Source organism: Amphiura filiformis, chromosome 8 (assembly GCF_039555335.1).
Source record: "Amphiura filiformis chromosome 8, Afil_fr2py, whole genome shotgun sequence".
NCBI classification, from domain to species: domain Eukaryota; kingdom Metazoa; phylum Echinodermata; class Ophiuroidea; order Amphilepidida; family Amphiuridae; genus Amphiura; species Amphiura filiformis.
This window is the reverse complement of record NC_092635.1, coordinates 48,186,007-48,211,956: the sequence shown is the minus strand read 5'-3', so window position 1 is coordinate 48,211,956 and position 25,950 is coordinate 48,186,007. Positions and strand designations below refer to the sequence as shown.

Here is a 25,950-nt window from a genome sequence, read left to right as displayed (position 1 = left end):
GCCTGAAACCAACCAAGCCTGAAACTAACATACTGCCAAAATCCAGCCTATACTGAATTTCAGTAAGTGTTGATAAGATTTGAACCATTATAATTAACAACATGACCTTCAGACCTTGTACACATCTCATCACTGTTAATATGTTGCAATCAGGAGAACCATGGTCTGCTATATTCATCTCTCTCCATCATTTGGGACAGGCAGTTTGCTCCCGGGACAGTCAAAATTAATGGCTGGGACATATGCCAAATTCTACAAATAATGCTTAAATAAGTTCTGTGAACTCAAAACAAGGCCAGCCTAATAAATGAAGGCTATATAGCAATAGCTGTTTGAAATGACCGAATCCCCAGAAGGGGTAGAGGTCTGGTTTATGTTTTCAGGGTCAAATTTTGTACTGGCAGTTTTGGTGAAAATGGCAGGCACTTTTTAAATCCTAGCTATAAACACCCTGCTTACTATATAGGCCTATTGACTTCCACCCTTCTTTTATTAACTGCATCATCTTTTTTTAAAGGCTGTTCTTGTTAATGTTACATGTCCATCAAGATTTTTGTATAATCAAAAATACAACATAAATTTAATGAAAATTGAAGCAGTCATATAACAAATAGAAAGTACAAAATGTAGTATACCAATATTCATAAAGCAAATCTTAAAATAATCAAGATTCATTTACACTGATAATGATAAAGTTACCAGAAATAGAGTGGTTATGACTGGTTATACCGGTTTTGCATTGCACTGAAAAATAAGAAATAACAACCAAAATAACATCGTTTCGATGGCATTGACGTCCGTATTTTTTATCTAGATTTGTTTTGGTTCAAAACAGACATTTCCTGAGAAATCTATATTGTTATTATACTTCCAAGGCTAATGGAGAGGTAATGCATTATGGACACTAACTCAAAACAGCTGATTAACTGATTAGCGAAATGTCCAAACTAATGAGGAAGAAGAAATTGACAGAACAAAAGAGGATGAAATAGAAGTAAACAACATAGAAAGACTTTCATTTTGCATTACGCTTTAACAAATATAAATAATATTTAACTCTTTATTGCTGACATTAGTTGACTTGCTCTTATCGACCGACGCAAAAATCTGAAAAAGGTGCATGTAGGGGTGTGGATGCAGGGGCGCAGCCAGCTTGTTTGGTCAGGAGGGGCAAAATAAAATTTTTGGGGCACTAGACGAAAAAAATTGCAATTGCATCATACAATACATAGAGACTGTACGTCATCGAGCTTCCAAAAAAGGCTTTATTGGGATGATGTGCGCGCGCAGCGAGCATAAATTTGGTATTTTACACTATTTTTGCCCATTATCAGCATGTAAAGGGCTTTATTTGTACAATGTGCGTGCGTAGCGTGCAAAAAAATATTTTACACTATTTTTGCCCATGATTGGGCTGAATTTTGGTGGAAAAGGGGCCCCGTTTCTTTTCCTTTGCCCTCTTGATTTTCTCTTTCCTTTTTTGTCAGAGGGTCACTTTTTTCTTTCATGTTTTGTCAGGGGGGCACTCTGCCCCTGCCACCCCCCCTGGCTACGCTACTGTGTGTATGTACCCCTGAAAAATACAATGACCAGCAACTGAGGACGTCCGCAGCTCCTTTTTTTGTTGCAAACAAAATGAGCATGCATATACGATCATGTCTTGTTTTCTATAGGGCCATGTCGCCATTGGATGGTGAAAAGGCAAGTGGGTCCACGGTTTGGCGCTTAGTTTCGGATGTGCAAGGTCCATGGTTAGGGGCTGGCATTTTCTTCGGAAGGGGGGGTCCCAAATATGTCGGTGACCGGAGTCAATTTTTTTATGACCCCCCCTATCGCGGGCAAAAATTTTTTACGACCCCCCCTATCGCGGGTCGAAAAATTTTATGACCCCCCTTCCAACTACACAGACTCAAGAAAAATTATTCATTGCGGAACTAAAGGCGTGGAGCGTCAAAACTGAAGAAAGTGAAGAAAGTGTGTGGAGCGCGGTAAAATTTTTATTGTAAGTGTAAAGAAGGCACACGGAGCGTGTAAAAATTTTACATAGATTGTATGCACATTTCGACTGCGAAGTTAAAGAATGCGCGCGCAGCGCGCGAAAATTTTAAGTCACCAGCCCTTAATAATTCTATAACCCCCCTATTTTGGGTCTGAAAATTCTATGACCCCCCCCCCCAGTATTTTTGGGACCCCCCTTCCGAAGAAAATGCCAGCCCCCTTAGATTTACGAAGGAAAGTAGTTGTAGATTTAAAGACCTGCCAATCTACTGAAGTCAGAAAGAGGGACATTGAAACCAAAACCTTGTATCTGTACAGTTGTACACAAACCAGTTACCAACAAATTCAAAGACTTGAGGTGTGCAATACTTTCAGAATTCAGGGAAGGTTTTGCAGGTCTGAATTTATCACAACAGACTAAAGAGAATGCTATAGCAAAATTTTAAAGTGAAATTTGCATCATTTACTGCTGTTCTTAAGATTTAAATTTGCCATCACTGAAACTTTCAGAAAGCATGACTGTCCCTCTTTTTGACTTTGGAAAACCCCAAATGAGGGACAGTCCCTTAAAATGAGGGACAGTTGGCAGGTCTGGATCTATGTTTGCAGGTTTTTACAAGTAGGTGGGGGTGTGTGTGTCTTCAGCTCTCAAGTGGGTGGGCGTGTGTGGGGGTGCGTTTGTAAATGCCGTCTAACGAGGACCTACATATGGATACACACCGTAAAACGAGGACACACCTCCAAACGAGGACGTCCTCGGTTTGAAACTATGCCCAGGATGGCGTAAATGATGCAAATATGCATATAAGATAGCATATAAGATAGGTCCCCCATATCGGGTATAGGACGGGTCTCAGTTGGATAGTAAGTTGTCTGGTGTGTTTGCGTGAGGTCCACGGTGTGTCGATTAAAAGCGGGTGTGTAAGTCCTCGGTTAGATCCTCCAAAAGTCGAGGTCCTCGTTTGAACGTATTTACAAACAGGTGTGTGTGTGTGTGTCTTCAGCAATAAAGATTCTGACTGTTGATGCACCCCATTACAAAAAAGCCCCTGCATACCCCATGGATATAGTTTTATATCATTGAAAACAAATTGACAACTCATTTATCTAGTGTAAGATCAGCCTGAAGAGGTGGGATGGCAGCACCATACTCTTCCATCTATCTACCGGAAGATCAGCCTGAAGGGGGTGGGGTGGCAGCGCCATATTCTTCCGATATCGTGACCATCCATTCACGTGGCAGGTTTTCTTTCCAAGTCTATAATTGACCTACAAGTCATTGAAATCAATACAAGATAGTCGCTGATATGGTAGCGTCATCTCGGCCATTATATGAATACCAGATAAGATAGTCATCTTGAAAGTAGAATCTCATAAATAAAGTATTCAACTTTTGAAGTGGCTTACCTGCCTCTTACACAAGAATATCCTTGAAATTTAGTATCATACAGCACGTTTTTATCTTTTTCGTAAGAAAGAGAGACGATGATAAGCCGTTTTAAATAAGTGGGTCTTTATCCATGTTTATGCAACAAAATTACAAAAATCACGTACATCCACACCAATAATTTGTAGAAATTTAAACATTACCATGCTCTAATAAGGAAAGATACTATACATTTGAATCACATCCTCCTTCTAACAAATATGATTTAGTGTCACTTTTTTGTGACCCGTTGCAAATTAGGTTAGTCTAGATTCATCTTCACACTGGATCATTTTACATGATGCATTAGGCTATTCCAGTTGAAATCCATACACCCCTATGGAAAACATAACCATAATCTCCCATACAGGGAGTGTGAATTTCAAATGGATTCACCCATTTAGGTAACTTCGTTTGAAATTGACACTCCCTGTGTAAAAGATTAAGGTCATGTCTTCCATAGTGGGTATATAGATTTCTACTGGAATAGCCAAATTTAAATCCACATCACTTAGTACTTCAGATATCCAGATTAATGTGGATTGCACAATACACTTGAGGGCACTTTACAGCAGTGGCGCAGCATTAAGGTCTGTTCACACTACGCTGCAATTGCTTTGCGGTGCGTTGCCGATATATTGATTACTTTTTGCTGCAACTCCACGCAACTCGTCGAATTTCCAAGTCAAAATGTATTTAACTTGATAGCGATACCGCAATGCAGTATTTTGCAGTATGATGTAATACGGCAACGCACCACAAAGTAATTGCGACGTAATATGAATGGACCTTTATAGGGCACATGGGGCAAGTGTAGTCCGACGAGTAGGACCTTTTTTTCTAAGTTACCAGACTATAATCATTTCACACTATGATAACTATTTGACGATGCAAGAAAGACGAATCGCAAAAGTCCAGTGACCGAGGGGCGGTTAGTGGATTTTTGTGGTTAATCTTCTTGAGCGATCAGAGTTAGAGTGTAATGGTAACTAAATAAAAAACCGGGTCCTACTCGTCGAACTAGGCAAGTGCCTCCCCAATCGATTTGAAAATTTAGAAAATTGCAGAAAAATGGCTTGTTCCCCTCACTCAGTCCTGGTGCCCCCCCAATCATGGTCGGTGCCCTCCCCTATAGGATGACTCACACTACGCCACTTACATGTACAGTGCAAAATTCACTCATGAGTGTTACAACAGCCATTAGCCAATATATGAGTCTGCAATTTTCAAATGCAAGATATCAGATAAGATCATCATTGTGACAGTATAATTGCATAAATACAGTATAAACTTCCAGAATGTTACCCCCTCTGGCATTATAGGAATATATATCCTCGAGTTATTGTTGAACAGAAGCACATGTTTCCTTCTCCTTCAGACACGCGTCGTCGAGACAATGAGAAAGCTATTTTATTTTATTTTTTTATGTGGGTCATAAAAATGTACTTGGTCATGTTTTTGTGTAAAACATCACCTCAGCCAGTTTTGTTGTTACATTTAACTCCAGGGGCACTACTACCTTCCTCACAGAGGAGGGGGGGGGGGGAGAGATTCCAAATCGTCCTGCTAACTCACTACTAAAATGACTCTACAAAAATTAGAACAATTCTGGCTTCAAATCAGGTTACGAAATGATGCACAATACAACTTTTGGTCATTTTTTGTTCCAGTATTTCAAGCAGGCGGGACACCGGGGAGGGGGCAACTTGTCCTTCGGCACCCCCGAACCAGAGTATGCCTCTGGGTACCGCACTAACTTCACAAGAGGTGCAGTTTGAAGCAAACAATGGAATCAAAGCAGCTCTTGAATGAACTCTCTTCACGCGGGTGTCGACTGCAGACGACAAGTTCATAATTTTTTTTTAAATTCAAAAATTTCAGAAATGTAAATTTTCATGACCATATTTGGAATCAGCATGAAAAATGCATTAAAATGAGTACAAACAAGCCTAGTATTGGTTAAGTAGTTCTTAAGATAGCTCTTGATATTTTGAGAAAATTTCTCAAAACTTGGTATTTTTATGTTGAAGCCTATGACTAGCACGCAGAGCATTAACCCACGGCACCCATGGCATTTTGCCGTGGATGCCCATCCCCACTGCCGTAATGCCCTCAAAATATGTCCTTTACCCAAGGCAGTCACTTGCCGTGCCCTCTAATGTAGTTGCCGTCGGTGCCCCAGCCCTGCCCCTTCATTATAAACTCATTTATCAGACTGTTTGTGTGTGTTTTCTTCACTTTTGAGAAATTGCCTTGGTGCCCTTCTCAAATTTTAAACAGTTGCCATGATGCCCTCTTGAAATATTACAAACTGCCGTGCTGCCTTGCCTTTTCAGTGAAAATCCAAGGCAATTATCAACTTGCCCTAAAAAAGTTGCGGTGCCCCTTCAGAGCCTTAATTTGAGGCAAAAATAAATACCTAATTCTGAATCTAAACTTGTAGCTTCTATATGAAGTCTACTGTATATAAGATATAAGACAGCAAACCAGACTAAGAAGCACATTACTATTGGCCTAACACATAACCAAGGATTGAATTAATATCATCACATCTATGGTAGCAAACAGTTAAGGCCATTATCATATACAATGGTAAAATAAGACTCATAACACAGTGCATCGATATAGAATGGCGCGCAGCACTTACGCTAGTTGTGCATTGCGTAAAGGTCTGCTCATACTATGCTGCAATTGCTTTGTGGTTCGGTGCCGATATATTGATTACTTTTCACCACAACTCAACGCAACTCGTCATATTTCCAAGTTAAAATGTATTTTAAAACTTCATTGCGAAACCGCAATGCAGTATTTAGACTATGCCATAGTCGAATTTTGATTTAAAAAAAATGTTCATTATTAATCATGATGAACGCATTCCGTTGAACTCAAAATTATACTGATGTTTATTAGAATTAAATTGTTCAATAGTAAAATGGTCATAAAGAGTTTATATAATCGGAGCACGTGTGGCCGAGTGGATAAGGCGCCCGACTCATGATACAGAGGTTGTGAGTTCGAGCCCCGCTCGTGCCAACGTGTTGTGTCCTTGGGCAAGGCACTTTATCCTCATTGCCTACTGGGGGATGTGGTTGGGTTGGATTGGATATTTGTATAATTGTTTGTTTCAATGTTGCAATATTGGCGCTGATTAAGCTGCTGCCTGTAAATTGCATTGTGTCTGTTTAGGTGTGTTTAATGTACAATTCTAGCAATTTGACCTGCGGGTCACCATTAGAGTTTGTAATAAAAAACCTAAAAAATAAAAAAAAATAAAAAATAATTAGATGATTAGTGACAATAAAAGTTATATTGAATGCAACATCTTGCATTGCTCACTTAATATTGAACAATTCTGATTTTGGAATCTACCTACCAGTTTATTGATCGCAAAAGCCCGAGTAAAAAATCCGACTATGTACTTTGACTTTTAAGCAGAACTTTACCCCCGGACTTTGGTCTCTAAAACACACTGTCAATCATACTTGTTTATCAATCCAATTTAACCGCAAATACCAAGCATGGTAGTAAGAGGCGCTAAATGTACGTCCATGCCGCAAATTCCATAGATTGCTGTGTACGATGTAGTTAATGGTAATGGTACGTGCCCAGAGGATTTAAACCATAGCGAGATCTGGGCAACCAATCACAAGCCAGATCCATTTAAAGATGCATTACATCATGGCCAATTTTAGTTAGGCCAGAAATTGGCCTAACTCTCCACAGAGTCCTGTGTTAAAAATGTTAACCGCAAGTCAAAGTAAGTAGTCCACTTGGGAAGCTAACAAACAGAGGGAGTACGGTGACTGAAAATATCAGATGTGAAAATCTATCAATTGCACACAAATTAATACAAATCAGCGTTTTATGCTTAAATGTGGGCTAAGTGGACTACGGAGAAGTCTATGCAGTATTTTGCAGTAATGCAACGCACCGTACCACAAAGCAATTGCCGCATAGTGTGAGCGGACCTTAATATGTGACGGAGTGGCGCACTATTATTTGAATTGATGCAAATGTGAGTTGAGACTTTATTGACTTGCGCAGAAACAAAAATGAATAATCTTCGCCTATTATAAACGGAACAAACTTTGATTTCACAAGCGGTGCAGTTTGAAGCAAACAAAGGAATCAAAGGGAAAATAAATACCTAATTCTGAATGTAACTTGTAGCTTCTATATGAAGTCTACTGAATACAAGATATAAGACAGCAAACCAGACTAAGAAGCACATTACTATTGGCCTAACAAGTAACCACAGATTGAATTAATATCATCACATCTATGATAGCAAACAGTCAAGGCCATTATCATTTTCATACTAATTTTTACATAACATTTAAAGTCAAATGCAATAATTAAAGTGGAGGGGGAGCAAGTTGTCCCCCTGCACCCCCAAATCGGGGTACGCATCTGGGTACTGCACTAAGGATAAAGAAAAATAACATAACATAACATAATCCTAACATAATGTATTGATATAGAATGGCACGCAGCACTTGCGCTAGTTGTGCATTTGCGTAATGGTCCGTTCATACTACGCCGCAATTGCTTTGCGGTGCGGTGCCGATATATTCATTAGTTTTTGCTGCAACTCAACTCAACTCGTCGCATTTTCAAGTTAAAATGTATTTTGTAGTGTAATGCAGTGCAATGCAGTATTTTGCAGTTTGATGCAGTGCAGCAACATACCGCACAGCAATTGTGGCATAGTATGAGCGGACCTTAATGCATAACAGAGTAGGGCACTATTATGTGAATTTACGCGAATGTGAGTTGGGACTTAATTGATGCACGCAGTAATAAAAACCCAAGTAATCTTTGCATATTATAGGCGGAACAAACTTTAATTTCACAAGGGGTGCAGTTTAAAGGAAACAAAGGGAAAATAAATTCTGAATCTAATTTGTAGCTTCTATATGAAGTATACTGCATACAAGATCTAAAACAGCAAACCAGACTAAGAAGCACATTACTATTGGCCTAACACGAAAACACAGATTGAATTAATATTATCACATCTATGGTAGCAAACAGTCAAGGCCATTATCATATTGATGGTAAGTTTTCTCATAATCTTTTTATATGTAAATTATTCAATTATTGATAATGTTATTGACGAAATCATTGATGTACAAAACATCAATCTTGTCCTTTCAACAGGGAAATTGAATGACAAATAGGGCTATGATATGGGCATAATTTATACTTGCATATAGAATTGAACAGTGTACCCTATTTGACCTGGTAAATATGAAATAAAATCTATGGCATTGTCTTTTTTAAAGATAGTTCTTGTTACATAACATTTATAGTCAAATGAAGTGGACAAAGCCCAAATTTGGGGTGGCAAATGCTTCTCACTACAGCTATAGTTTGATCAGCTTGTAATCGGTGGGAATTGTTAGGCGTTTACTACTAGCTACTACGCCGAAAAGTAGACCCACGTTAAGATCGACTGATATAGTTGACCTTTTTGATCTATATTGTGCATGTTAAAAAAAGTAGACAAAGTATAGGACTTGAATAATTTGTGATGCATCTTGCAAGATGTCACAAGACAATTCTCAAAGTAAAATATTGATATTAATCCGCGATATTATAAGGCCTGCCGATTACGAGCTGATCAAACTATAATAATCCCGACTACGAATATAGTGAAATAGTCATGCAACTCAAATGGTATTTACATCATTTTCCAACCCATTTGTTATCAACAGTTGCACTTTACTCCATGTGGCCTGGTGAAAGAAGAAATTGACAGTTATCTTCAATAGCTAATGATTGATAATATTCCAAGGCAATATAAATCACCGACTTGATGATAATTGCAATCAGTTAATTTGGGTACAAACTAAAGGTTCACTATATACTGATCTACTCTACTACTATATAATAAAACAATCTGTCCCGCTTGAAGAAAAAATCATGTTTAATTAAAAGGGCATTTTGTGATCCACAGCCTCATCCCCCACTTTTCTCAAAAAAAGTTGAGATTTTTATACCACTGGAAACCTCTAGCTACATAATGTTTAATATACAAAAAAAATTATCGCAGATTATTTCGTTTAGCACAAATATCTTCAAATTTGAAATACTTGACTTTTGAAAAAAAAAATTTGAAACTTATCGTCAACAGTCGACACCCAAGTGGAGGTAGTTAAGGTTATGATTGGGGTTATGATCGAGAGACTAGTGAGTAAGGATTACTTTGAATTTTTGTGCTTGTATATTGCTTTTATTCATTGTTGTAAAATGCACTGAGGCACCTTATAATAATAATAGCTTACTGATACCCGGACTAATACTCCTTTAACTTGTATAAAGTGAACTATATATTGACATAAAATCACTGTTTCTTCTCAAATTTAACTTTCAAATGAAGTTTAATATGGCATACCATCGCATATATGCAATTCGCTCGTACCAATGTATTGGTTTGCTAACTGTGTTAATTATTCACATTTACGCTGAAAATGCTCTCCTTTTTTTTACATGGATGCATAAAGGGAACGATATTTGACATTGTACGTAAGCAGGGCCTAGATTTCTGCCAGTTTGCGAGAATCAAAAACCATCTGAGTCCCTTCACTTACTGCATGATTCAGTGAAAGAAATTGATTCTCACAACAGATGTTACGAGAATCATTACGAGAATCGATTCTGTGATTCTCTTCGAATCTGAGGCCCTGGTAAGTTTGAAAACAATCCATATCCTTAACCTCCAAGTTTTACATAATGCATATTTTATAGGCCAAAAATCTCTCTATTGCTGATAAATGTGACTTCATATATTGTAATGAGGGGGTGGTGCATTTTATAATTTGCCACATACAATATCAGCCAGATATAAAATATTATAGTAAAGGTTTGATTACTTTATCACCTTATTATATAATTTATGACACTGATATTAATGAGATATTAATCATAATTACAGCTGGTTTATAAGTTGGTACAAAGGACAGATATAAGAGGCTCTTTAGAGATTGGCAAAAATAGCTGCAAAGCGGAAATAAAGCAAATTTTAAAAAACATGCACCAATCAGGGTTGCATTAATTTTCTATTGAACTTGTTTTTGTTGTTAACAAGATTACAGGGGTTTGATTCAAAGCTTGTGAATTATCCTGAAAGTAATAGAAAATCCTGAAAAACAGTGTGAAATTGGGCTCAAATCCCCCAAAATGGGCTGAAAATCAATTGTGTACATTTTGGCCACAAAAGATCCAAAAATTGGGAAAAATAGTGCTAGTCACATCTGATCACGAGGAAATGCACGTGCAGGCAATTTCCTATAATATTCATTCAAATTCAATCTATTTTATCGATTATGCAATTCAATATTTTGTCTTGTTTTCTCTTGATACAATTTCAAGAAGTCATCAATAAGATTAGTGCTAGTCGCACTCGCACCTGACCACGAGGAAATACACGTGCTGGCAATTTTTGCTACAAAGATCAAAGACGACTGACTTCTAATTAATATTCATTCAAATTCAATCTATTTTATCCATTATGCAATTCAATATTTTGTCTTGTTTTCTCTTGATACAATTTCAAGAAGTCATCAACAAGATTAGTGCTATTCACACCTGAACACGAGGAAATACACGTCATGCTGGCAATTTTTGCTACAAAGATCAAAGACGACTGACTTTTAATTAATATTCATTCAAATTCAATCTATTTTATCCATTATATGCAATTCAATATTTTGTCTTGTTTTCTTCTGATGCAATTTCAAGAAGTCAATAAAAAGATTAGTGCTATTCACACCTGAACATAAGGAAATGCAATCAATTGTGTACATTTTGGCCACACAAGGTCCAAAAATCGGGAAAAATCATGCAGAAATAGTGCTAGTCGCATCTGATCACGAGGAAATGCACGTGCAGGCAATTTGCTACGATCAAAGTTGACGGATTTTTAATTAATATTCATTCAAATTCAAGTCCACTGTATCCAATATGCAATGAAATATTTTGTCTAGTTTTCTTTTGATACAATTTCAAGAAGTCATTTTAATAAGATTAGTGCTATTCACACTGAACATGAGGAAATACATGTGTATACATGCTATTTTTGCTACAAAGATCAAAGACGGCAAACTTTTAATTAATATTCATTCAGATTCAAGTCCATTGTATCCATTATGCAATGAAATAGTTTGTCTCGTTTTCAACAAGATTAGTGCTAGTCGCACCTGAACACGAGGAAATACATGTGTACAATTTTTGCTACAAAGATCAAAGACCACAAACTTTTAATTAATATTCATTCAGATTCAAGTCCATTGTATCCATTATGCAATGAAATAGTTTGTCTCGTTTTCAACAAGATTAGTGCTAGTCGCACCTGAACACGAGGAAATACATGTGTACAATTTTTGCTACAAAGATCAAAGACCACAAACTTTTAATTAATATTCATTCAGATTCAAGTCCATTGTATCCATTATGCAATGAAATAGTTTGTCTAGATTTTCAACAAGATTAGTGCTAGTCGCACCTGAACACGAGGAAATACATGTGTACAATTTTTGCTACAAAGATCAAAGACCACAAACTTTTAATTAATATTCATTCAGATTCAAGTCCATTGTATCCATTATGCAACACAGTTTGTCTCGTTTTCTTTTGATACAATTTCAAGAAGTTATCAACAAGATTAGTGCTAGTCGCACCTGACCACGAGGGTATACATGTGTTTCTACAATGTAGGCAATTTTGCTTTGATCAAAGACGTGACTTTTAATCAATATTCATTAAATTCAAGTCTATTATATCCATTATGCAAAGAAATAATTATTGTGTCTTGTTTTTTATTGATGTACTTTCAAGAAGTCAGCTTACATGATGCTTGATGTCAGTAAAGGTACTTGTTATATAAATAAATCAGTCAAGGTGCCTTTTATAAATAAATCATGCAGGGATTTCTATATACTGCCTTTATAAAGATCAAGTTATCTTCAAAGGGCTTTATATTTATTTGCTGCTACTATAATATCACATGTCTGCCCACGATATAAACAAGCTCACAGCAGTCAGGGAAAATGGCCCGGGGGTCACTCCCATTGTGGCCTGTACACCATCCGCGATAATAAAAATGCGTAAAAAGGGTATTTTTTCGTGGGTAGGCACGATAGGCATGTATCGTGTTTAGGGTGTCAAAAACATGAAATATTGGAAAAAAGGGTAGCACAATTGCAATTGCTAATACGCGGAAATGAAATTTAGGGTATGAAAATTGATGCAAGGAATAAAATCCCTGTTTAGGGTGTGAAAACACTTGTTTAGGGTATCGTTTTAGCCAAGGGTTAAATCCTTGTTTAGGGTGCTTTTCAAAAGTTGATTATCGCGGATGGTGTCAGTACAGGCCACAATGGGAGTGACCCCCGGGAAAATGGCTGTACGGCCGCAAAGTTGTGTACTACACTGTAATATAATTTTTATCAGTAACAACCAGGGATGTGCAGATCTAGTCAAAATCTCTGGGTGCCAAAAGGCACCCTTGGGCAAATTTAGTTATTACGGTCAAGGGTCACATGAGGTATTGATCTTTTTATATGCTTTAACCATTTAAGAAATGTCACAAGTTCTTCCTCTAGTCTTTAGGACCAATTCCTGGTGCCAGAGTTCTCACCTGTCCTTGGCCTACCTGCCCTTCCTTCTGCATATGAGCCAAGGGGAGACACTATGTGATTTAATTTGTTAATTTTGTGTGATCCTGAGGAGATTTTGAACTTGGGATGACCTCTCGCAACAAAGGCAAAAACCTTAACCAGTGTGCCACGCTGCTCCTTCAATATGTCCAATAACCCTAACGTCCCAGTTGCTTTTTGGCGAGGGGAAGGAAAGAAGGAAGAAAAAACGAAGAAGAGAAAACTTTTTTTTTTTCTCAGACCGTGCGGTTTTGAATCCCTGACCCCTCAGGTGCCATGCCCGTGCACTGGCCTACCTTGCCACAGGGGTGTAGCTTGCCCGGCCAAGCTTTATGTCGCCATATGACTGTTCCCATGATGACGCAATAGCATCACTAGATACCTACTTGTGCCTACACTTTCTGAATTAAGGTTATTGACGTTTGGTACGGTTAGGGATAATGTGGTGAACAGGCATATTTACTGTCATCGTTTTTTATGCTTTTAAATGAAAAAATAACATTAAAAGAAAAAAAGGAAAAGAAACAAAACAACAAAGAAAAAAACATATTCCCGAAGAATCAATGCACAAAACTTTTCAGAAGATTTTTGGGGATATTTTCTCCAAAAATCAGCATTTTGCCTAAATTTGACCTCGCAACTGAATTCATCATTCAAGTCTATGCCATTCTAAATTATGTATACCTTTATATACTTTAGACCACTAATTTAGCAGTTACGAGGCCAAAAAAACTTCCACAATTCCAGGGACAAGACCACGCTTAAAACACCACTTAATGTAAATTTCAGTTTTTAGTGAAAATTGGCTAGAACATTTTATTTTCACTTTACTTCGCATGAAAAGCACTCAATCATCAATGGCAGTTTTGGAAAATTAAAATCATTTAACCTTTCATTTCCTGTTATCAAGGACTGCATTTTCCTTCAACAATCAACATGTATAAATCCACATTGAAAATTTCCATGCCCATGCCTTTTCTTTGCAATAAATTGAATTATTACTTTGTTCAAGCAAATATTACGTTGACATTTTGGCTATGAATCTGACACGTAAGCCTAATGCATCTAAATAGTGCCATATCTTTGCCCAGGGTATGGTACTCTTATCTGTGAAAAAATATACATAAATGATGCGATGTAGTAAAAATATATGTAAATACATGACTCTGCAAAAATTCTGCTTCTTTTTCAATACTTGTCAATATTTTTTTTTTGCAAAATTAAATTCAGTCTCAAAGAAAGTAGAAAATATAATGGAATTCACATGATCACATCACCTGCGTTTTTCAAGTCTAATGCTTTTCCTAATAAAAAATCAATTCATAAAAAACCAAAGTTATACTGCGAAATGTCAATCGGTTACTGCTTTGATATTAAAGCCAAGGGGCATGCCAAGGCTGGCTTATTGTGGGAGGGATAAGGAGCTCCAGGTTGCTCTAAAATGGGCTATTCCAGTCAAAATCATTATTATACCCCCTATGGAAGACATGACTTTAATCTCCCACACAGGGGATGTAGATTGCAAATGGAGTCACTCATCCAGGCCCAGTAATCCCATAATTTGCAGTTAACATCCCTGTGTGGGAGATTAAGGTCATGTTTTCCAGAGGGCCAGGTGTGTGGATTTCAACTGAAAGAGCATATTGTGGGAGGGATAAGGAGCTACAGGTTGCCCTAAAATGGGCTATTCCACTCAAAATCATTATACCCTGGTACGGAAGACATGACTTTAATCTCCCACACAAGGGATATAGATTGCAAATGGGATCAACCATCCAGGTAATCCCATAATTTGCAGTTAACACTCCCTGTGTGGGAGATTAAGGTCATGTTTTCCAGGGTGTGTGGATTTCAACTGAAAGAGCATATTGTGGGAGGGATAAGGAGCTCCAGGTTGCCCTAAAATGGGCTATTCTACTCAAAATCATTATACCCCATAAGACATGACTTTAAGGGATATAGATTGCAAATGGGATCAACCATCCAGGTAATCCCATAATTTGCAGTTAACACTCCCTGTATGGGAGATTAAACCAAGATTACGGTCATGTTTTCCATAGGGGTGTATGGATTTCAACTGGAAGAACATATATTATGGAAGGGATAAGGAGCTTCAAGTTGCTCTAAAATAGATTACCTTTACAGAAAATCAAGGGCATGCCAATGAAAAGTATTAATTGATTGTTCTGTGTGCTAGCCATAGGCTTCAACATAAAAAGTCAAAAGTTTTTGAGATATTTTCTCAAAATATCACTTTGGGTGAACCACTGAACCAATACTAGGCTTGTTTGTACTCGTTTTTATGTATTTTTCATGCCAATTCCAAATATGGTCATGAAAATTTACAATTCTGAAATTTTTAAAATTTGAATTTTTTTTTTAATTTGTCGTCTGCGGCCCTGATTTGGTAAAATGATCTAACTTAAAATTAAAATCGCTGTTTCGAGAAAAAGAGCTTTTAAGTTTGAACACTTGACGTTTATCTTTTTGAATAAAATAAATTATTAAACAGATCTAATGTCTTAGAAAATATACAAATCTCATTATTTGGTGGCATAGTGGTGATTTGAGGATGTCACCAATGGAAAGAGCGCCCGTACATTACCCAAGATATGGATTTATCTCAAAATGTCCAAATTTCAAGTTAGATCGTTTTACCAAATCAGGGCCGCAGGAGTCGACGTCTGTGATGCGGAGAGGGTTAAGAGATATAAATATATATTTCTTTTTTTCCTCTCTATTTGTTCCTCTGCATGGAAATCTTTAATAAAAGGCGAAAGATTTATGCTTGAAAATTGCAGAGAAACCAGAGTTTATAAATATATATTTCTAATGCTCCGAAATAGCATTCTAATTTAAAATCAATTCATTTTACTCCCAGTCATTACTGCATAAAGTCAAAAGTTACTACTTTGACATAAAACAAAGAAAATTGTATATATTCTCTTATTATAGGCAAGGGTGTGCCAAGGCTAGCATACTACCCACGTACTGGGCTATTCCTGTTGAAATCCATACCCCCCTATGACCTTCCATCTTCCACACCGGGAATGTGAATTTCAAATGGAGTGCAAATTACAACTAGAATAGTCCATTGTGGGCGCTGATCAATGAGAAGCTGGCTGGTGTATGCCTCAAAATCGACCAAAATGGGCTAGTTTTGCCGAAGATCAAAAAGCAATAACCTAGACACACCGCTGAAACTACAGATTGATTTTAAAGGAATATTTTGTGCAGCCCAAAATAGACAAAATGGGTTAAATCTGTGTGACTTTGCAGAAAATCAAGGGCCAACCAAAGCAATATCTGGGACCCACCATTGAAAGTACTAAGTGATTTTAAAGGAATATCTCTAGATTAAGAGGAAATTTGAACCACACACAGTAGCACAATTTGACTAAGTATTGTTGGTCGAGGCAGCCAACAAGATCTATTTTCATTATCTAAATCAATATATCAAAATAACACCTTGATGTTTTGCAGAAGTGCAGCCTACAAATCATATACTTTGAAAACTTGCTTGATTTATTGTTGTTAATGAGTTATGTACGTTTTACAAAGGTGATATGGTTTCAACCCTCTTTACAACATAACTCAAGAACCACAGGACCTACAAAAGTATATCTGTGATATTTGAATCCTTCTACAAGCTCATATGAAATGATCAATGCAATTTTTGCCAAGGCTCACTACCATTCGCAGGATGCTGTGAACGACCAAATCGCAATAGTATACAAATATTGACTGCTATGATGGGCATGGTTTTGAGATCACCGCGGGCCTATATAATCTTAACCATGTCCCGAATATAAAGCAGTCAATATTTGTTTTATATACCGAATGGATACGTGGGTGTTGTGATTGCGCAGTTTGATCAGGATGCACGTGACCGGTCCATAGTTCATTTCCATGACCGGTACATAGTTCATTTTGCGGGCATAGTTAATTCAATGACAACACTTTCAACCAATCAGATGACAGGAATCTACATGTACATATGAGGTATATAATTGAAAATAGTTACTAACCTCCAAATAAGATTACAATGAAAATGTAACATGCATAAGCAGATAAACCACAGAAAAAAAATCTGGACATACCTGCCTGTGCGGGGACTTGAACCCCCGAACTTTGGCTTGAGCAGCCAAAGCTCCAGATCTACAATTCGCCCAAACCCATAATGAGATTTTCATAAAAATTTTACAATTCTTTCTCAGTGAAGAGTATAGCAGCTAACAGCAATCAAACAACAACAAAATGGGCTATTTCTGTTGAAATCTCCCACAGACCCACACAAGGGGTGTAGATTTTAAATGGAGTCAACCATTCAGGTAACCCCATTTGAAATTCACACTCCCTGTGTGGAAAATTAAGGTCATGTCTTCCATAGGGGGGTATGTATTTCAACTGGTGTGTGACCCAATGGATAGCCATATTCCCCCATTTTGTCTCATCAAAACTGAGATTTTGGTACCAGAGATATGATTCATTTAGATGGGCTCAAATTTTGACTCATTACCCCAGTAGAATATTTATATAGGTCTAACTGGAGAGATGTTTCATTTAGATGGGCCATCAAACTTCAAAGGCAGGAAAGTGCCAAATATAGGAATGGTCTATAGAAGCTACCACACATATTGAACCACAATCAGCATATGTACTTGCCCTCTAGATGCGAGTGGATTGGATAATATCATCATACATGTACTTGCCCTCTATGTATATATTGTTTTTACTTTTTTTCTGTCTTTATACACAGTAATACCTATGATTGATATCATATCATTGGTAAAATCAAAGAGGATGCAACAATGAAGTACAGCTTCCTCGCTAAAAGCTTTTTAAAATCTCATTATTTCCTGTTGATATCCCACTGATTTCTATCAATAAACTTTGTATGTGTTTCATAAAGCTCCCTTACCAAACATGAATGCCTATTTGGCATTCTGTAGGTATTCGCCAAGCCCTCGAGTGCCAAGCTCATTTTCATATTTCGCCTCTGAGGAGGGCTTATGAACCACTTATGAACCGCTACAAGCGGTCGAGGGCTAGCAAACAGGCGGTTGAGTGCTAACAACCGCCTATTAACTCAATGTTATAGTATTGGAGGCATTCACCATTTAGGCATTCATTACCGGTTCTTTACCATTCAATGGAATGCCTAGTGAGTGCCTAGGGAATGCTAGTTTTTTAGGTAAGGGATCTTAGTATTGCAACAATGAATCCAATAGCATTGCAGAAATTCATTGCTAAGACCTTGGACAAGTCGTAGCTTTGTTTAAGTTCTTGCTCACATTCACTTTTTTATTCATTTCATGCAAATCAATCTCTTACACTTCCCACAATGCATTTCTTCCATTTCAATTTTCTGTACCGACAGCAGCCAAATTGGATAGAAACTGAAATAAAACCGTAACCCCCTTTGGGTGACATTCTCTCAACTAGCAAGGCACAACTCTGTGCATAACTCTAGTATACATCCATTTTACTAAGGTATGCACAAGGGAGAGGGCTAGGAACATTCCCTGACTCAGAGGGAGAACATGGTCTTATGGTTAGGGTACTTGCCTTTAGTGCATGAGGTCCCAGGTTCAATTCCCGGCAGTGGAGATTTGCTGGGATATTGACTTGGAAAAAAATGTCTGAAATTAAAAGGGCATTTCGTGATCCACAGCCTCATCTCCCCACTTTTCTCAAAAAAAGTTGAGATTTTTATATCACTGGAATACTCTGGCTACATAATGTTTATGTACAAAATATCTCTTGCAGATTAATTCGTTTAGCAAAGATATCATGAAATTTGAATTTCGTTCTGGTGCACCAGAACGAAATTACAACGTATTGTCTATGGAGTAGTGTAATACACATAATCATGCATAACTCGCATACGCATAAAATCGGAATCAACTGAAATTTTGGGAATATGCTTTTTCGTGGATATGTACTGAAAAATGTCATAAAAAGAGGATGCTAGGATCACGAAATACTCCTTTAATTGGCAACATCTGTAGATTAAATTCAGACATCCGCTCTCCCCATGATTCATTTAGAATTGGGTAAATGAATCATGAAAGCACTCCGTCCTTTGGAGGGGACGTTAAGCCGTCGGTCCCGTGTACAGAGAGCTATACCTGTACATGTATCTCGCAGTCAGTTTCGAAAAGAGTAGGGTGCTAACCCCTGACTGTTCCCAACTCGTCCCGGTGCTCAAATGGACCCCAATAGAAATAAGCTTCAATAGAGGCTTTCTTGGGTTATCCAGGGTTGTCAAAACCCGAACAAATCAAACAAAATAGTCAGCTAAACTATTTGGCAAGGTCCTCACACCCTGCCGATTTGGCGCTGTTTACAGTGTAAATACTGAATTGGGGTTCTGATTGGTTAATTGAATCACATCATCATTACGTGTCGTTCCCTGAACAAGCTGCGTAGCATTTTGTGACCCAGGCGCGGCTAAGTACTTTTTAATTTGGAAGAGTGATAGGGCAGTGTAAAAGGACTTTGCCGTACATGTGATAAATGTCACCCAACAGTGAATTTTTTAATAAAGAATCATTACAAGATATTTCAATTCCGACGCTGTCTGACTTGAATGCAATTGCTGTATCTAAGAATAGATCTCTACATGTTACCAGAAACCAATACAGACAATGCACAAAAAATTGGAAATATATTAAAAGTTGACAGCTATATGAAATCTCATGATCAAATGGACTATTCTAGTTGATATCCATACCCCCTATGGAAGACATGGCCATAATCTTCCACACAGGGAGTGTGAATTTCAAATGGGATTATTTGAATGGGTGACTCCATTCAAAATCTACACTCCCTGTGTGGGAGATTAAGGTCATGTCTTGCAAAATATGATATGATCAAATGGACTATTCTAGTTAAAATCCATATACCCCTATGGAAGATCTTCTACACAAGGAGTGTGATTTTCAAATGGGGTTACCTGAATGGGTGACTCCATTTGAAATCTACACTCCCTGTGTGGGGGGGGAGATTAAGGTCATGTCTTCCATAGGGGGTGTATGGATTTCAACTGGAAGAGCCCAATCCAATGACAAATCACCATCATCTCCTGCTGATCAAATTACAAGTTTGACAGGTAATTATAGTACAGAGTTCAGATGCAAAATGCAAAAGCTGCCTTGTGTTATCCCCATGAGAACTATCTGCCTATTGGCCAAAAAGAAGTTTTCATTATCAATTGGACCAATCAGCAACATTGTTAGAATAATTATTTTGTACTCATTTTTCCCCAAAAGACCTAATTGTACGAAAAGTCAAAATTTTCAAATGATCGTCAGCTTTTTCTCCCAGCTACATACACTTTAAGTGTATAAATTTTACTTTGAGGACTGTTAAATATCAAAAATATCCATTTTTAAAAATGTGTCATAAAATGTGTATTATATCGCGATATCATCAAGACATTCTTCGTATTAAGAATGCAATTTGATATGTCTGATGTGCTCTCAGCCCCCACAAAAAATACTGTGCAAACGTGGGTGACCGATCCCTGAGATGATCAGATGAAATTAAGATAGTCAAAAGGAATTCAAAAGGACAGAAGAAATTAAGATGATCAGATAATAAACGTGGTGGTGGGAGGACTTAGATCAGTTGAGCAGAGAAAAGAATTACAATTATTTATCTAAAACTAAATCAAACTGATCTTCTTCCTATCTTCTTCAAGGCCAGGGCTTTTACCACATTCGTAAGACCTCATCTGGAATACAGTGCTGCTGTTTGGGATGCATAATTGCATATACACAAGATCAGATTACACAGTTAGAAGCCATTCAACGCAGGGGAGCCAGATTTGTCTTCAATGACTACCAGTATACAAGCAGTCCCTGGGGGCGCCCCACTTTTTTGCAAATAAAAGAAGAGAAGAGAAAAAGAAAGGGAAAATGGGGAAAAAGAGAAGAGCAAAGGGAGAAAAGGAGGAGAAAAATAAGTTAAATTGCGCGTTACATAGTCATGATAGTAGGCACATGCCTAAAAAACCGTGCAGTCGGGTCGATCGGAAGTAGGTCTTATGATAGATGGAAACGCATTAATTAATGTACGGCACCCGCGGTCGACGAAATTCGCGCGAAAGGCTTCATGGAACGCTCATTTCACTAATTTTCGGCTTTTGGAAATTAAAGTTTTAAACACTAATAGTGCTAAAATGGGTCAACAAATCGCTTTATTTGGGTCTTCAATTTGCAAAAGTTTCTAACATTATTTTCTGTGTCATATTGGGTCCGTCTATTGGGCGCCCCACCTTTATACGCCTTGCTACGCGTCTGAGCAGTCCTACATCCATGATCACTGCCTTAAAGTGGGACCCTCTCTCTTTGAGGAGGAAGGAACGTCGCCTGAATGTGCTGTATGATGCATTACACGGTCACCTATCCATCCCGGCAAGAACCATCTTACGCCCGACCACACGCTCATCTAGATTTGTCAACACAAACAACACCTACCACCGTATATCTACGAAGAAAGACTGCTACAAGTTTTCTTTTTTCCCAAGGACCATAGTCGACTGGAACCAATTACCTTTTCACATCACATCAACAACTGACCAAGAAGTATTCAAGCAACAACTCCATGAACACTTAAGAAACTAAATCATAACTTGTGCACTCACCCCACCCTGCTCGGATTACTCCACCTGCATACAGCAACAAGGAGTGTTGGGCAGTATATCAGCAGATGCATATCTAAACAACCCAACTGAGATCAGATATTACGAGTCAAGGGCAAGATAGAGAGACAATTAAATCAAACAATCCCTGCAATCAAGATCTGAGTAATCTAAAATGAATTTATTCTAATTAACACCACCTCCTCTAATGTAAACACCCCCGTCTTTTTCAAAGAAAAAGTGACCGAAATGAAGAGTGCAGAAATTTTCATGTCGTAGCATTTAAGCATGACAAGTAAGCTTAAAACTGTTGTGTCATGATCGTGAAATTTCATGGACAAACTCTATCCTAACTTGAATTTTCACATAATTCATTGCCGCATTATGTTCATATATTTAGCTAATAAATAACATTCTTGCATGAAAATGCACTTACAGATTTTGTAGTATAATATGCGACCCTGCATGGCGCTGCCACGTTGTATTTCAAGCCAGTAGTGATATTTTTTCGAGTTTTGGCCTGCGTTTTTTTCATTGCTAATCCACTTCTAATAAACGAGCCCCAACTTTTGAAAAAGGGGGGGGGGGTATTTATTTCAGAGAATAAGGTACTAGCCTTCCCACTTGACACCCACACTGATTTGGATGTCATACTTTGATTGAAGATATTATATACTATAATGTAATAACATAATGTAAAATATAGGAAATAACACTTCAGCAGCCTGGGCGATATATTCATTATACATTTATCAAATACTCAAGGGAGGGGTGTTGAGGTAGCAGTTAACGAACAGGATCTCTATGAGCTTGAGCAGCCTGGGCGATATATCCATTGTATATTTATCTAATACACAAGGAAGGGGTGTTAAGGTAGCAGTTAACAAACAGGATCTCTAGGAGCTCATACATGCGTGTCCCTGTCACTCCATGCAATGGAAAAGGTGCAAATAAAAGAATAAATGGTTGTTTTTATTTATTACTACGCTTTTTTGATTGAATTGATGATGAACTAATGGCAAAGATGAAACCACATGTCTTTCTTCTTTGGTCCTAGCTCACATACACAACAACTGATGCGGATAAAATACATGTTGCATCACCCACGCAGGTCTTAAAGCAATCTGCAATATTGCAATATACAATGACTTCTTTCAAGAATTAACAAACTCATTCATTTCATATTTATTCAGAAATTGGTAGCTGCATAAGAAAATTTCATTAAAATCAGAAAAAAAACCCAATTCAATACACTTCATGTTACTGACAGTAGTTATTCATGTGATTCGTCTACCTACAGAGTCTTTTGAGTAATAACAAATACCCAAGGACTCCTTTGGAAACAGATCTTTACAAACATTTTTTACAGTACTCACCCACCAAGTTGTTATGAAAACATTACATTTTAGTTGTTATGAAAACATAAAATGTGACTTGCTTACCTACAATTGTGAAAGTACAATATTTGACCAAATGAGCACCCCTTTCCCAAGTGCCCCCCCCCTGTGAACTTTTAAGCTCCTTTTATGATTTTATCATTGGTAATTGCAATATCAGATTCCTATTGGTGCCGACGGTACACATGTGTGGCTATTCTAGAGAACCAATCCAGTACCACTGCATGTACTGTATGTGTGATTCCAATGTGTTTACTCTAGAGTACCCACACAGGTACTTTAGAGTACCAACACAGGTACTTTAGAGTACCGTTGAAGTAGCTGGGCAGCAGTAGGGGGCGGTAGCAAGAGGAATCTGATAGTGTAGAATTACACAGTTCCTAATTAAGGTGCCCCACAACAAAGGTTTGTAAATAATAAAGGTTTGTAAATATATTGACTATACAAATGAAGTCATTAATATTCATAAAATATTGTGAAATATTATGACACAAACTCTTCAACACAACAGTTGATCATACGCTATCAACCTATCAAGTTAGAAGTTAATTCGGTTATTGCTTGTAGATTGCAAAGGTGAATTAATGGAATTTCAGGCAAAATATAAGCTCAATGTCAATATTCATTTAGACCATTACTCTTCATCAGCATGTCCAGACCTGTTTTACGGAGGGAGTGTGTAGCCCCATGTTTATGCAAAAATGGCCTGTTTTAGTGGGCTATTAGGAATCACTCTGCCCCCTTCCCCCATGTCCCCCTGTCCTGGGTATGCCCTAGCCATACTAGTATAGGGCCTTTTGACTGTGGTGATCCAAAACCATGCTATATCATAAAACCTGGCTATCTCGAGAGAACTGCTAAACCCAGTGACTGCCAATTCCCCAGAATCGGGTGGAGCAGTTAGCGGAATTTAGCGGTTCTCGGATATAGTGTGTTTAAAAAGTCCTATAGTAGGGCTAGGTATGCCCCTGCTCAGTGCTCACCTCCCCAGAGTCTCTGGTGTACTTACCAATACTTGATGACTACAAAGATATATATTTGATGATGGAACTCACCTTTGATAAAAAGTCTTTGATAAATGGGTGATTTGTATGGGAATCTTTTAGTTGGGAGAGATATCGATTGGTCACCTAAGAAAGAAAGAAAAAAGAAAAAAGAATTATTATTTATTATTGTGTTAGCCAATTGCTCTGAGTATATGGTACATGTAATAGAAAAACTTTTAAGATCTTGCTTCGTGCATACATGGCACTTAATGATCAATCACCTGGTGCTCAAATGTTCTCTTATTATGTTACTGCTCGCGCGCTCAGATCTTCAAATGATCCCTCGCGTCTTGCAATTGACAGATTCAACTCTGTTTCCGGTAGAACACAAGTTTCCTGTTGTTGCTGCCAAAGCATGGAATGGTCTACAGGGGTTGCATTTAAGGAGTTTGCGTGTCCAGGGACTCCTTATTTTTTGATTTTTTCCATTTTGGACTCCTAAAATCTCAAGTTGAAAGTGACCAAAGGGTCCGATAAAAACTGTATGGACTCCTTAATTTCACGTTGCACGGAGATATAAATCATCAATTAAAAATAAAAAAATAAAAAGATCAGTAAATCTTTTGAATCACCATCATGACCATAGGTCAACAACACTAATAATTTCACTGGAATATTTGACAAGTTCCGAAGTTTAGAATTTCGGACAGATGGACTCCTTAAATTCTCATCGGACCCCTTAAATGTTGGTTTTGCACGTACCAAAGGGTCCAGAAAAATTAAATTGGACCCCTTGATTTTTTGTGCTCGCGCTACCCCTGATGGTCTACCACGACACATCAGGGGAGCCTCATCTACAAACACTTTCAAGAAACTCTTAAAACACACTTGTTCTGATTTTTAGTTCTTATTGCTTATGTATTTTTGCTCATGTTATTTTTGTAAATGCAATGTTGATTTGGCGAATTGCACCCTAAGAAACTTTTGTATGTATGTATGTATATTGCATACACTGAAAACTAATTCTTAGTCAGTGGCTTAGCTTATTAGCACCGAATATCATTGGTCTCTGCATGCCGTCTATCACGTGGTAGATGGCCATGTCAATGCGGAACATGCTTGTCGAGGCACGAGTATGTAGCGTGTTCTAGAGCATAATATGCAAAACAATATATCCTTTCATTTCAGAAGGGGAGTTTTCATGACGGCAACTTTTTGATAAAAAACAGTGTTTACATGTAGTTATTAAAATAATATTTTTTTAATACTGAATAAGAATGAAATGGAATATCATAGTCTGTCACAGTAGAGGATAGTAAAAACAAAACAGTAGTAGATACCTGCAGTGTGTAATAGGAGATATGGGTCAGTGTCTTAGGCAGGATTTGAAGGTTTGGGTGTTTAAATTCAAAAACTTGGGTGTGTAAATTTAAGATTTGTGTACAAAGTAAAAAAAAAGGCACAATGATTTATAGTGCGCTACGCACAGGCACAACGCCTTCAGCACACTTTACAGGTTGTCGCTGACCACTACGGCCCCACATCATTCCACAAATAACCTTTGCAACCAGGATCAGCTCCCCGAGTTTTGTACGGGTTACAACGAGACAAATTAGCAGTAAGTTCCTTGTCCAGGGGACAATTTTTCCACGAGAGCATACTAGGCACCGCCAGGGTTCGAACCCACAACCTCTTGCACCATAGTCGAACACCTTATTGATTGAGCCAACTTGACTGCTAATAAAGTATAGGCCATGTGGTCAAAAACTGTGGGTGTATTTACAAATTTAGGTGTGTAAAACACTCCCTACATGGCTGGCTGCCTAAAGGTTCGTTC

General features: G+C 37.8%; 1 protein-coding gene and 1 pseudogene across 1 annotated transcript in view; both read right to left on the bottom strand.

Moving 5' to 3' along the window:
• LOC140159134 (coatomer subunit epsilon-like) overlaps positions 1-25,950 on the bottom strand; it is a 67,832-nt gene that overhangs the window by 2,990 nt on the left and 38,892 nt on the right. The window contains exon 10 of the mRNA XM_072182489.1: positions 24,183-24,257. Coding sequence (XP_072038590.1) covers positions 24,183-24,257 — 75 coding nt within the window. The remainder of the gene's footprint in view (positions 1-24,182; positions 24,258-25,950) is intronic.
• Positions 15,790-15,897, bottom strand: LOC140159746 (U5 spliceosomal RNA; annotated as a pseudogene).